Raw genomic sequence first — 15,294 nt, 5'->3', positions numbered from 1 at the left:
CTATCTAAGGATGGTACTATAGAACGCCACCTCAAGGTAGGCCTAGTGGCGCCATCTCTTGGTCAGGCCGGAAACTTATCAATCCACCCTCGTATATAGATGAAAGAAGATGAAGTCAAAAATTTTTGTTCCTAGCATTTTATCTTATGGATATAAAATTTTGAAGTTTATTGAATTTATTTTAGTGTATTTTAAAAAACATTTATTGCCCATTTTCGGAACAGCTTTTTTTTATAAGCAATAATTTTAAATTTGCAGCCTTTAAGGAAGTTCTACTATATACATGGTTAGATCAATCCATATTTCTGAAGATATACGCATTATAATCAATTCTTCGGAAATATACTTGTACAAAATTGGTTTTTGACGTTTAGTATACGATTCGAAAACTATAGTAATTTTTGGAGATCCCAATCTCCAAAGCGGAATTAGTAAGAAGCTACTAATAAAATATATACATATACCTGCAGTAGTTACCGGCAATAACCTGCAATCATTGCAGATATTTTCCTGTAATTGTTACAGGTCTTTATTTGTGATCATTACAAACGTTTGTCTATAATCGTTACAGACATTTGTCTGTAATCGTTACAGATATTTATCTGTTATCGTTACAGACATTTTTCTGTAATCGTTACAGACGTTTGTCTGCAAGCGTTACAGAATTGTATTCGTCATCGTTACAGATATTTGTATGCAATTGTTACAGATATTTATCTGCAGATGCTACAAATTTATCCGTTCTCGTTAACGTTATTTTTCTGTAGTGCTTACGAGTGTTTTATGTTACTGTTACGACTAAATCCTGCAACATTCACAGAATCTACTTACAGAAATTTTATAGTAATGTTTACTGAAAATATATGCTGTCACTATTTTAACGTAAAAAATCTGTAATGGTTACAGATTTTTCGAAAAGCGTAACGTATTTTTTTTCTCCGTGTATGAAGCCTAAAGAAAATCGGACATACACTCTTTTTAGAAATTAACCCTGCCACTTTTATATTTGTTTCATAACAACGCGTACCTGAAAAGTGGCACACAATTTTGAACATATTGTCAGAGACTTTAAATTTGAGGTTAGGGTATTTAAAAACAAAATACCGCTAAGTACTTAAAAAATATTTAATGCTGGTATTTATTGAGTAAAATGAGGCAATCGAATTTGCAGGTGAAAACTTGAGTGTTATAGCATTGTGTATTAACTTATCTTACCTAATACAAACTGGTTTGAGAAAATTGTTGCATTTCTTATTTGCGATTCACTCAATTGATCACGTTTAATCGTACTTATCCATTGTTCATGTCTTTTTTTCGCAAACTCTATTTTTTCCTGAAAAGTGTACGTTCCACTGACATACTTTTTATTGGTTTCTTTCATGAAAGTTGAAATTTTATGAAATGAGATTCCACGGTCCCTTCCATGCTCATTCGTAGAACCCACAATAAAACACGAAAGTACCTTTTTTTTAAATAAAACAATAACTTGATTCTCGAAAATTACATTGCATGCGTTTCAGCGTATTCAACACGAGTGCCGTGCCTGAGGTGTTCGGCCATTTTGAAATTTTATGACTTAATGGAAATACTCAATCGGTGCATGCGCAGTTGGAACTATTTAAACTGCGCTTGCGTCGCGCCGACAACCCTAATGGTCACTGTCAACGCGCTGATTTGGAATTGTATAAATATTCAGATTTAATATTTATAATAAATAATGGTTAGAAAGGGCCACCAAGGTAACTTTTAATGTTTCAAAATTTGCATAAAAATGTAATAAGATGTTTTAGTTTTAAGCAAACAAAATTAGTTTTAATAGTATAGATATGATTTGATTATTTGTATACAATATTATATATTTTATAATATTTATACAATGATTAATTAGCAATTTTAATTCAAGCCTTCTTCAACTTATTTAAAAAATGTATGATATATGTAACATTTATCAGTGCAGTAATTAACTATCAATTCATTTTTGATAAGTTTAGTGATTTTATTCTGGGGCACATTGTCGGAAATAAACCAAAATTTAATTTTAGAACTTGACAGAGACGAGATTAATCATTGAGACAAACAAAAAATGATTAATTTCTCTGTACTCAGAATCCATAATCTCTTTTTCATTAAAATCTAATTTTTTGTATCTGTCACTCCAAAATCTTATTTTAGGATTCGGAAAATTCTATTTAGGCATTTCTCAATCATTATTTACTATAAATATTAAATCTGAATATTCACCTAATTCAAAATCAGCGCGCTAACAGTGACCAATCGAGTTGTCAGCGCGACGCAAGCGCAGTTTGACTCTGACGCCCAAAACCCTGTTTTTGAAAAATTATCTCCAATTATCAATTTATTCAGCTACCTTTCAATTATTTATTAAATTGATAGAAAAATTCGTGTATTACCTTGTCGTTAAAACCATCACAGCCATAATGCCAATAATCATAATCTCCTTTCACAAAAAAAGTCTCTCCCTTCGAATCAGGCAAAGGTAATCCCTTATGCACGTTTTTTAATAAACTTTCACAATAATTGAGTGTCATAATGTTTATTTATGAAACAATTAATAAATAGTCTACACTCTTAAAAATTTCAAAAAAAAAATTAACAGCTGTTTACGTGAACACAAGTGTACACTTTTTAAAATGAAAAAAAATAAACCAGTTTTCGCGCCCTCAAATCGGCCATCTTGAATGTACAATCAGTCAATAATCTTAATAATTATTACACTCTTTTAAGGTAAGCAGTTCAAAACTAATTGCATGGTCATAAAAACTTTGTTAGGAACTGTCTAATAAGGTTATGATCGACACAGTGCTTGTATTTTCCATTCTAGAACATTATTGGTGGCGCCACCCATCAACTAAATACAACAACGCTAAATGACTTCCACGTCAGTCACAAAATACACGAACGAAATTCAACCTTGTCTTTTCTAAGAAAAGTACATTTTCAACAAATTAGTTCAATTTTCCAACAAAGTGAACAATCAAAAAGAGTTGAATTAAATCTGAAATCAAACTTTTCAGCAAAATAAATGAATTTTCACCACAAAAAGATAAATTTCCAAGCAAAAACAAAATAGTTAAATTTCCAGTAAAAAAAAAAATAATTGACAACTAAAAAGCGAATTTTCAAAAAGATAGTCAAATTTTAAAAAAGAAAGATGCATTTTGAACTAAGCAGTTCAATTCTCAACATAAAAGATAAATGAACTACCAAAAAGGCAAATGTTTCAGTTAGAAAAATAAATTTTCAACTAAACAAAAATCGAATTTTCAACTAAAAAAGATAAATTTGCAAGTAAAAATGTAAAAGCTACATTTTCAGTTCAAAAATTGTATTTCCAACTGTAAGGAAAATGAGTTTTAAAAAAAATAGTCCAATTTTTAACCCAAAAAATTAATTTTTTAGAGTGCTTCAATTTTTACCCAAGTTATAGGATTTTTTACAACAAAATTAAGTTTTTACCAAGAAGACTAAACTGCTATATAAAAAAGTTTTCCTCAAAAAATGTAGTAGTTAAATTCGTCAGTAAACTAAGAAATTAATTTTTAACCAAATAAGACGAAGTTTTAACTAATGAGATTACTTTTTCCACACACAAAAAAAAAAAACGAATTTTTAGTAAATACATCGAAAATTACAAAAAAAGATTTTAAAACAAAAATAATGAAACGTCAATCTTTGACCAAAAAAGGTTAATTAAAAAAAAACTTTAGATGAATGTAAAAAAACGGTTGAATTTTCAAAAAAAAATATATTTCTTAACAAAATAGATGAATTTTTCTTAGAATAATTAAAGTTTCAACAAATAATAGAATGTTTAAACAAAATTAATCAATTCTGCACCAAAAATATATCAGATTTTTCAATAGAAGAGGAAACACTTTGAAATACACTCTTCCATAATTTCTAAAGAAATATATTGACTTTTCGCCGACCAATTTTGAACCAAACATTTGAGTTTTCAACTAAAAATGATCATTTTGGAAACATCTATGTAAAAATTAAATTTTCAGTTTAGACAAAAAATGCAAATAGTTAAATTTTTAGTTCATAACAATAATTTCCAATAGAAAAATCGTTAATTTACAGCCCAAGAAATAAATTTTCAAAACAAAAAGGAGGTCCTCTCAATAAAATTAATTAATTTTCAACTAAAAATATGAATTTTCAAGCAAAAATTAAATACCCACATTATCAGTTGAAAAATGTATTTTCAACTGAAAAAAAATACAATAAATTTCCATTGAAAATAGTCAAATTTTCAACCAAAGATATTAGTTTTACACCAAGGAAATGAATTTTTCAATTAATTTATTCTTAAAAAGAAAAAATATGTACACAAGAATAGTTTAATTGTCAAACAACAAAAAAAGATTTTTTAACAAAATATATGAATTTTCAATACAATAATTACATTTTCAACCAAATAATATAATATTTGAACAAAAGTGACCAATTCTGAACCAATTAAAAATATTATAGTAGAATTTAAAGGAAAAGAGAAAGAATGCATTTTTAACCAAAAAATATGAACTTGTAACCACATAGTTGAAGTTTTAAAGCAGGAAATTAATTTAACAGAAAAAAAATAATTTTCAACAAAATAAATTAATTTTCATCCAAAAAAAGATAAAATTTCAAACAAAATTGTAACATAGTTAAATTTTCAGGACAAGAATTGATTTCTAACTAAAACAACTAATTTTCAACAAAATAGTTCAATTTTAAACAAAACATAAAATGAATTTTTAAGCAAATACTTTTCAATTAATTTGAAACAAAATCATTAAATAAACTTCAACTTCAGTTTACTGACAATTCCAAAACAAATTTTTAAATAAATATTATAAATCTTCAAACTCTAGCCAACAAAGCTGAATTAAAAAAAAAATATTTTCTACAAAAAAAGATAAATTTTTAATCCAAATAAACGAATTTTTTATCCGAAAAAACCAATGTACAAAAAAAAGTTGAATTTTCGAACAAAAAAATAATTTTTTTACAAAAAAGATTATATTTTAAACCAAACAGAAGAAGATGTAAATAAAACAAAAAAATCTGAACCAAGAATATAATATTAGGCTTTTGAATAAAAAAGGAAAAACTTTCAAATACACTTCAAAATTTTCCAAAGAAATAAACAGCTGTTTGCGTAAACACACGTGTACACTTTTTAAAATGCAGAAAAACTAAATAGTTTTCGCGCCGTCAAGTCGGCCATCTTGAGTACACAATCAGTCAGTAACCTAATTATTACACTCTTTTATGATAAACAGTTCATAACTAATTGCACGATCACAAGACCTTTGTCACGAACAGTCTAATATGATAACGATCGACACAAGCTTGCATTTTCCATACGGGACAGTGCTTCCAATTTTTTTCATATTGCGCATGCGCCGCATCAATAACAGAATTGGGGTATGTTCCGATTTGAGCAGTTGAGAGTTATTTAAAGTTTCAAAGTTGGCAATGCCAATGTAAAAGCATAGGCTGCCGGTGCGCAATGATGCCTATGCTTATACTTGGCATTGCCAACTTTGAAACTTTAAAAAACTCTCATATACTCAAATCGGAACATACCCATGGTTACCACTAACGCGTTTATTTAAAATCATTATTAAAACTAGAGATCCTAGTGTTCTGCCACAACTTCTTACATAACATAATATATAAACGTGTCAAAACTTTATGAAATATAAAAAAATAAAAATATTTAGAAAAAAAACTATTCAATTTGGTGTTTAAAAGTTAGTTTTGTTAGTTTTAGATAGAAAGAAAATCTTCTTCGTTGGAAATTCATCTGTATGGTTAGAAATTCAACTATTTGGTTAAAAATTCGGGTTTTAGGGTAAAGATTGATCATTTTCATGGAAAATATTTTGTTTTTGTAGAAAATTTATCTTTCTTGTTAAAAATTCATACATTTTGTTAAAGATTTATCTTTTTTTGACAAAAAGTTGATCTTTTTGGTTAGAATTTCAACCAATTTATGCAACAAAAGAAAAGAATTTTAAAACCAAAACACGAATTTCCAACAAATAAAGATTTTTCACTCAAAAAATAAATAAAAGTTTATCTAAATTATTGAACCTTCAAACAAAAAATTAATTAAATTAAAAATTTAATTAATTTTCCACGAAACTGATGCATTTTTATGCAAAAAGGAAATTTCAAACTAAAAAATTATTTTCTACAACAAAAAACACGAATTTTTAACTGAAAAATATCAATCTTAAAACAATTGAAAAGTTACATTTTCTGTTACAAAATTAATTCTAAACAAAAAAAAAGAAGTATTTTCCAACTAAACAGTTACATTTTCAACCAGACATAACCCTTCAATAAAGAAAAATTTCACAATGTAGTTTAACTTTGATGCAAGTAGTTTAATTTCCAACTAAAAAAGAATAATTTATAACAATATAATCAAACTTTTAACCAAAGCGATAGCTTCGCAACTTAAAATATAAATCTTGAACAAAAAAAATGATTTCTTAACAAAGCGATTCAACCAAATGTTTTAAACAAATTAGTTGAATTAACAAGCAAAGAAAAAAGATTTTTAACCAAACAGTTGCATTTTCATATAAAAAATGAAATTTCTTCTATAACAGATGAAGTTTTAAATGAAAAAGATAAATTTTCAAAAAAATATTTGATTTTTCTGTTGGAAAAGTTTTTAGTCGAGTTTTCACGTTCAAACTATGAATTTTTTCACAAGAAGGTATTTTCTATCAGAAAAATTGAATTTTCAATCCAAAAAGACGAATTTTAACCAAAAAGCATGACTTTTCAACAAAATTCTTGAATTCTCTAGCAAATAGTTGCAATTTTATAAAAAAATATGCAATTTAATTTATAACAGAAAAATTTTTCAATAGAAAAAAAAGTTGATTTTTCATTCAAAAAAGATTCCAGTTAACTCAGTAACATCAAAAATTGAATCACAAAAATAAGTTTCTGCGAAAAAAATTGAATTTTTAATTCAAAACGACGACTTCTTTAACCAAAAAGGATGAATTTTTGACAATATAGTTAAATTCTCTACCAAACAGTTGCATTATTATCCAAAAAATATCAATTTTATACTAAAACAGATAAATTTGTAATAAAAAAACTTTTTTTTTATGATTGGAACTTAATCCAGAAAATATTTCCGTTGATTTTTCAACACCAAAATATAAATTTTAAACAAAAATTAAATTTTCTACGAAATATTTAAGTTTTCAAGAAAGTAGTACATAGTAGCTTAATTTATAACCAAAAAGTTGCATTTATATCAAAAAAATATTAACTTTCTGCTGAAACATATCAACTTAAAAATAAAAAAGACAAACTTGAAAAAAACATTAAATTTTCAAATGAAAAGTTAACGAAAAAATTCAAATTTCTATTAATTAAAATAAATTCTGAGATTCTCATAAATTCTTAACCAATTTATTTCTCGGTTATATTCTTGGTAATATTCTCATTCTCGTTACCGTTCTCAAAGTAATATAACCAGCTCAGAATTCTACCTAGAGGATCTCTTATTAAAACTAATTCTATGGTCAGAAAACAGCCTTATAAAGTGAAATTTAAAATAACTGTTTGATTTGTATTCCTTAAAAATGAATAACCAATTTAAAATATAAAGAAAGAAATACCCTTTTTATCTTAAAAATGAATTAAAAATTATTTTTAATATCTTGATACACTTTGCAACATTGTTTATTTAAAACATTTATCAACAAAAACAAAATTAATTATTTCAAATAAGCGCGCCAAAGTTAACTAATCCTGTTATTGACGCGCCGCATGCGCAATTAATTAATTCTTATTAGAACATAATTGGTGGCGCCACCTATGAACTAAATCCAACAACTCCAATGCCCTTCGCGTCAGTAACGAAATAAACTAAGGAAATTAAACGGCGCAAAACTCGGGAATGCAGCCGCGGACCTTGCGAGTCGGATTATTGATAATAGCTGTGAAATATACAGTTTTGAGTTATTTTGTGTGGCGTTATTACCATCCAAAAAAAACGGCCTGAAATCCCATCAGTTTTTGGAAAACTCGAAACTTTTGGCCTGACATGATGGACGTTGAAATCTTTCCCGATGAGGAATTCGACATTGCAGAGCATCAAGTGACGAGAAAAAAGTGCAACTGCAGCTAAACTTTGTGCATTTGTGTGGGAGACACAACAAACATTTTACTTGTGGAGAGTGAAAATCTCGTCTGATTTCGTAAGTTGGATTTAGAAATCGTAGTCTATCTAATCAGAGCGGAACGTCGAAAATAGGTTATTTTTCCGAGCATCTGTCAAAGATGACAGTTCTCTAGGTCGCGAGAAATAGCATTTTATCGATTTTCGGTATAATTTAATTCAATGAAGATATCGTTTTAATCAGGAAATGATAGTTTGCGCATTTTAATTGATTCGCTTGAAAAGTGTGTTTTCAATCGAACGTCCTTTGTTGACTCAAGGATATCTGTGAGTCAGAGGGAATTTTTAGGTTATGTTGCGCACAAAATGTAAATTCATTTTTTCCTTTTTTAATTCGCTGTCAGAAAGAGGCTCTTTCTGTTGAAATGTAAGTATGAGATTGTTTAAAATTATCGATGACAGCACAATATTAACTGAGTTAATTAGATTATTTGACGTTTTAGAAATTATTAGGTTTTGTTTTTTTTTTTATGAGAAACTTCGAAATTATTATTATTGTTAGAAATTTGACTTGTAGAAAAATTAAAGTGCTGATTTTTTAAAATAGTATAGTGAAAAATTAGAAAATGTTTAATACAAATGAAAAATACAAAAAATTATTTTTTATTTTATTTGTTTTAAGGTTATATACATATAATTTACCTACGATACTTAGGAAAATTTAAAAAGACTTGTTTTTAAAAATAGATACATTTTTAACCAAAAAGAATAATTTTTTAACTCTAATAATTTCATAAATTATTTTAACTTTTTCAACCTTAAAAATACGAATTAAAAAAAATTTACAAAATATATGACTTTTCATCTAAAAATAGATTTTCCGTTAAAAAGACTAATTTTTTATCATACAAGAAAACGAATTTTCAATAAAATAGTTCAATTTTTAACCATAATGTTAAATTTTCACTAAAAAATTTAGTTTTCATCAAAGAGATGAATTTCCAATACATGAGTTTTTAACATAAAATTATAAATTTTCAACAAAAAATGGAATATTTAAAGTTTCAGTTTGAAAATAAATAAATTTTAAACGACCAAAATGAATTTTCAACCAAAAACATTAATTTTTCCTAAAAAGGATGACCGAAGAAGAATATTTGTCAGTCAATAAGAAAAAAATGTAATACAAAGTGTGGAAGTTTCAAAAGAAAAATATTATGAATTTTTTACAAAAAAACTAATTTTCAACAAGATAAATGAATTTTCATTTGAAAGAGGATGAATTTTCAAGCACTCATGATATATTTAATTTTTCAACCTATAAAATAAATTTTTAACAAAAAAAAATTAATCTTTACCAAAAAAGGCTAAATTTCTAGAAAATAGAGTTTTCAACCGAAGATGATCAATTTTGGACAAAAAATGGAAAAGTTTCAGTTTAAAAATAAATAAATTTCAAACAAAAACCAAAAATTAATTTTTTTAAATATTCGAATCATGAATTTTCAATAAATTAGCTAAATTTTTTACTATAATGTTGAATTTTCACTAGAAATTTAATTTTTTAACAATAAAATAAATTTTCAACGAAATATTTACATTTTTAATCTAACAAATAAATTTTGAACCAACATTTTTTTCCACAAAAAAGGCCAATTTTCTAGAAAATAAATGAGTTTTCAACAGAAAATGATATATTTTCAACGAAAAATAAACTAGTTAAACCTTTAGTTTAAAAATAAATAATTTTCAAACAAAAACCAAGAACATTAATTTTTGCCAAAAAGATAACTTTTTAACAAAATAGTTACATTTCCAACCAAAGGAATGAATTTTAAACCATATTGTTAAATTTTCAGTAAAAAATTAATTTTTTTAAAAATTAAAATGATGAATTTTCAATAAAATAGTTAAATTTTTTACCCTAATGTTATTTTTCACTCGGAAATTTAATTTTCAACCAATAAAATAAATTTTCAACGAAATTTTTTCAACATTTTTAACCAAACAGATAAATTTTCAATAATAAAAATGATTTTCTACCAAAAAAAGGCCAATTATTTAGAAAATACATGAGTTTTCAACAGAAAATGATAAATTTTCAACGAAAAATGGAATAGTTATTTGAAAATAGATCAATTTTAAACAAAATAAAATTGAATTTTCAACCAAAACATTAATTTTTTCCAAAAAGGATAACTTTTTAACAAAATAGTTACATTTTCAAACAAAGGAATGAATTTTTTACCATATTGTTAAATTTGCAGTACAAAAAATCAATTTTCAACAAAATAGTTACATTTTTAATGGAAAAGGTGAATTTTGAACCCGAAAATTTAATTTTCTTAATTATAATTATAATTTTCAGCACGAAAAACAAATTTTCAACAAGATAAATGAATTTTTATCTAAAAAATGATGAATTTTCCAGCAAGAATGATATACTTACGTTTACAAAATTAATTTTATATCATAAAAGAAAACGATTTTTTAACAAGATTGTTAAAGTTTTAACTAAAATGATGAATTTTAAATAAAATAGTTAAATTTTCACTAAAAAATGTAATAATAAACAAAATTATTTTCTACCAAAAAGGGCAAATTTTCTAGAAAATAAATGAGTTTTCAACAGAAAATGATACATTTTCAACGAAAAATGGAATAGTCAAAGTTACAGTTTGAAATTAAATATTTTTAAAAAAAAGGACATTAATTTTTGCCAAAAATGATAATTTTTTAACAAAATAGTTACATTTCCAACCAAAGGAATGAATTTTTAACCATATTGTTAAATTTTCAATAAAATAGTTAAATAATTTACCATAATGTCATTTTTCATTATAAAAATTAATTTTTAACCAATAAAATAAATTTTCAATAAAAAAAATTATTTTTTACCAAAAAAACGCCAATTATTTAGAAAATACATGAGTTTTCAACAGAAAATGATAAATTTTCAACAAAAAATAGAATAGTTAACGTTTCAGTTTAAAAATAAGTAAATTTCAGACAAAACAAAAAATTAATTTTCAACCAAGAACAGTAGTTTTTTCCAAAAAGGATAAGTTTTTAACAAAATAGTTACATTTCCAACCAAAGGAATGAATTTTTAAACATATTGTTAAATTTCCAGTAAAAAAATTAATTTTGAAAAATATTCAAATAATGAATTTTTCATAAAATAGTTAAATTTTTAACCATAATGTTAAATTTTCACTAAAAAATTTTATTTTCAACGAAATAGTCACATTTTTAATCCAAGAGATGAATTTTCTACCAAAAATTACCACATGAGTTTTCAACAAAAAAAAAATGATAAAATTTGTAGAAGAAAAAATAGAACAGTTAAAGCTTGAGTTGAAAAATACAGAAATATTATGCATTTTTAAGAAAATAAATGAATTTTCATCTAAAAAAAAGATTAATTTTCCAGCAAAAATTATATAGGTACATATCGATTTAAAAATTTAATTTTTTAATAAAAGAAAACGAAATTTAACTAAAGAAATTATTTTTAAATAAAATTGAAAATTGTGAATAAAATCGTTAAATTTTCACTAAAAAATTTAATTTTCAACCTATCAAATAAATGCTCAATGAAATAGTTACATTTTTAATTAAAAATATAAATTTTCAATCCAAAGAAATTATTTTCTACCAAAAAGGCCAATTTTCTAGAAAAAACATGAGTTTTTAAAAGAAAATGCAAAATTTTCAACAAAAAAATGGAATAGTTGAAGTTTCAGTTTGAAAATAAATATATTTAAAAATAAAACAAAATTGAATTTTCAACCAAGAACGTTAATTTTTTCCAAAAAGGATAACTTGTTAACAAAATAGTTACATTTTCAAACAAAGTAATGAATTTTTAACCATATTATTAAATTTTCGGTAAAAAAATTAAATTTCAACGAAATAGTTACATTTTTAATGAAACAGGTGAATTTTCAACCTAAAAAATTAATTTTCTTTTAAAAAAATTAAATTAAAATTAAAAAAATATATTAATTTTCGACACAAACAAATTAATTTTTAACTAAATGATTATTTTTCAACGATTTATTTAAAGAGAATACTTTAGTTTTCAACTAAAAAAAATAAATTGTCAATAAAAAATAGAATAGTTAAAGTTTCAATTTAAAAAAAAAAGATTAAAACAACCAAAAAATTAATTTTTAACGAAGAACATTAATTCAATAAAAACAGACCAATAGAAGTTAAATTAATTTTTGCAAATTAAAATTTAAATAATCTACCAGAATATTCCATCATTTTAGTTGAAAATTATGTCTTTGGTTAAAAATTAGTTTTATTTTTTAATTGAAAATTTAACCATGCTGTTGTAATTTATTTTATTTTTTAAATTAATTTTATAACTTAAAATTTAAATAATCAATTTGAAGAGGATTCACAATTTTAGTTGAAAATTAATTGATTGCATTATGGGTTGAAAAAATTTTGGGTTGAAAATTCCACTATTTAGTTAAAAATTAGTTATTTGTTGCTAAAGATTCATGTTTTTACTTAAAAATTTATTTCTTCAATTGAAAATTTAGTGATTCCATATTTGGTTAAAAATTGATGTTGTTTGATAGAAATTGAATCGTCTTGATTAAAAATTCATTTTCTTTGTTGTAAATTCAACTATTGTGTCGAAAATTGTTTATTATTGGTTGAAAATTTATTTTACTCTCTAATAATTTAACTATTTAAGTTTTGGCTGAACATTTATATTTTTTGATAGAGAATTAATCTTTCTTCTTATAAATTTAATTATTATGTTGAATAATTGTTTTTTATTGAATATTAATTTTTTTAACTGAAAATTTAAATTTATGTATTTTTTTGAAAATCAGTATTTTGCCCGAAAATTAATCTTTTGGGTTGGAAATTCAACTATTCGACATTTCAACTTTGGTTGAAAGTTTAACTATTTTGTTGAAAATTCCCTTTTTTTTGTTGGAAATTAATTTTTCTTTAATTGGAAATTTAAGTGTTTCATTCTTGGTGCAAAATTGATCCTTTCCAGTTAAAAATTTAACTCTTTGATTGAAAATTGATAGTTTTTAGTTAAACATTTAACTATTTGTTTAAAAATTGTTTTTTCAGTTGAGCATTCAAATATTTCGTTAAAGTAGAACTTTAAACCAAAAAGATGAATTTTTAACAAAAAATTGAATATTTAATATTCCAAACAAAAAATATTTGTAAATTGTTTAATATTAAATAAAGATGAGTTCAATTTAAACAGAAAATATGAGCTAGAAATACTTAATTTTTCAATTCAAAAATTAATTTAAAAGAATTTATATTAAAAATCAAACAGTTAAATTTTCATCGAAAGCAACGAGTTTTTAACTTAGAAAAAAAATTTCGATTTTCAGTTAAAAAATTAATTTTGAACCAAAAATTGATTTTTTTAGTTAAAAATTCAACTATTTATTGACAATTTTTAAACAATAGTTCAATTTTCAGTTAAAATAATTTTGAATTTAAAAAATGATTTTGTTATTTAAAAATTCAACTATTTGGTTAAAATATAACCTTGAACCAAAAAAGATGAATTTTGAACAAAATATCGAATAGTTGATATTCAAAAAAAAAAGATTTGAAATATTTTAATATTAATAAAAAACAGTTAAATTTAAAGAAAAAAATACGACCTTTAAATACTTCACTTTTTAGTTCGAAAATTAATTATTTTTTAAAATGAGCTTAAAACTAAAAAAAAAATTAATCAAATAAAAATAGTAATTCAATTTTCCGTTAAAAAAAAATAATTTTGAAACAAAAATTGATTTTTTAAGTTAAAAATTCAAATATTTGATTGCAAATTGATTTTTTTTCAGTTAAAAAATTCAACTATCAGTTTGAAAATTGACCTTTTTAGTTGACAATTGAACTATTTGGTTGAAATATAACTTTGAACCAAAAAAGATGAATTTTGAACAAAAAATTGAATACTTGATATTCCAAAAAATATATGTTAAATATTTAAATGTGAAATCAAAAACATTTAAATTTAAACAAAAAAGACGAAATTGAAATACTTCATTTTTAAGTTCAAAATTATTTTAAAAACTAATTGATATGTTTAAATTAAACAGATAAATTTTAATCGGAAGAAATGAGTTTGCAACTACAAAAAATTTGTAACCAAAAAAATAACATAGTTTAATTTTCAGTTCAAAAATAATTTGGAACCAAATTGATTTTTTCAGTTCAAAATTCAACTACTTAATTGCAAATTGATATTTTTTAGTTAAAAATTCAACTGTTGGTTTGAAAATTGATAGTTTTTAGTTAAAAATTCAACTATTTGTTTGAAAATAGATCTTTTTATTTGAGCATTGAACTATTTGGTTGTAGTAGAACTTTAAACCAAAAAAGATGAATTTTTAACAACAAATTGAATAGTTAATATTCCAAACAAAAAAGATTTCAAAAATCTTAATATTCAATAAAAAAAAATTTTAATTTAAACAAAAAATACCAACTTGAAATATTTTATTTGTTACTTCAAAAATTAATTTAAAATAGAATTATATTATAAATTAGGCAGTTAAATTTCCATTGAAAGAAATGAGTTTAAAACAACAAAAAATAGTTTAATTTTCAGTTCAAAATATAATTTTGAACCAAAAATTGATTTTTTTAGTTGAAAATTCAACTAGTTGTTTGGAAATTGATCTTTTTAGTTGAACACTCAACTATTTCATTGTAGTATAACTTGAAACCAAAAAAGTTGAATTTTCAAAAAAAAAAAATGGTGTAGTTGATATTACAACCAAAAAAAATTGTTAATATATATAAATATTAAATAAAAAACAGTTAAATTTAAACAAAAAATACGAACTTGAAATACTTCATTTTTCAGTTCAAAAATTGCTTCAAAAAAGAATTTATATTTCAAATTAAACAGTTAGCGGTAGCGGAGATGAAAATGAATTGTCGATGAAAGAAGAAAGGCTGAAGGAAATTAGATAAGTGATAATAGAGGTAATGGGGATTTATGAAGAAAAGCTGGAGAGAAGGGGAGAGGAATTAAAGAAGGAAATTAGGCGGGAAATGGCTGAAGTTAAGAAAGAAATAAAAAAATGGGAAGAAATCAGGGAAAAGTTGGAAAA

At 23.8% G+C, this 15,294-nt stretch overlaps 2 protein-coding genes across 3 annotated transcripts in view; one reads left to right on the top strand and one right to left on the bottom strand.

The window, feature by feature from the left end:
* Positions 1–2,806, bottom strand: part of LOC117174532 (ufm1-specific protease 1) — an 11,274-nt gene extending 8,468 nt beyond the window's left edge. Inside the window, exon 1 of the mRNA XM_033363735.1 lies at positions 2,412–2,806. Coding sequence (XP_033219626.1) covers positions 2,412–2,549 — 138 coding nt within the window. The 5' untranslated portion in view covers positions 2,550–2,806. The remainder of the gene's footprint in view (positions 1–2,411) is intronic.
* A 5,114-nt stretch (positions 2,807–7,920) lies between these two features.
* LOC117175128 (transmembrane protein adipocyte-associated 1 homolog) overlaps positions 7,921–15,294 on the top strand; it is a 53,713-nt gene continuing 46,339 nt past the window's right edge. For both annotated transcript variants that reach the window (XM_033364704.1, XM_033364703.1), the window contains exon 1: positions 7,921–8,246. The gene's annotated coding sequence lies outside the window, so the exon portion shown is untranslated. The remainder of the gene's footprint in view (positions 8,247–15,294) is intronic.

Source organism: Belonocnema kinseyi, chromosome 6, assembly GCF_010883055.1.
Source record: "Belonocnema kinseyi isolate 2016_QV_RU_SX_M_011 chromosome 6, B_treatae_v1, whole genome shotgun sequence".
Taxonomy (NCBI): Eukaryota; Metazoa; Arthropoda; class Insecta; order Hymenoptera; family Cynipidae; genus Belonocnema; species Belonocnema kinseyi.
Note: the sequence above shows the minus strand (reverse complement) of the source record. Positions and strands in the feature narration are given on the sequence as shown.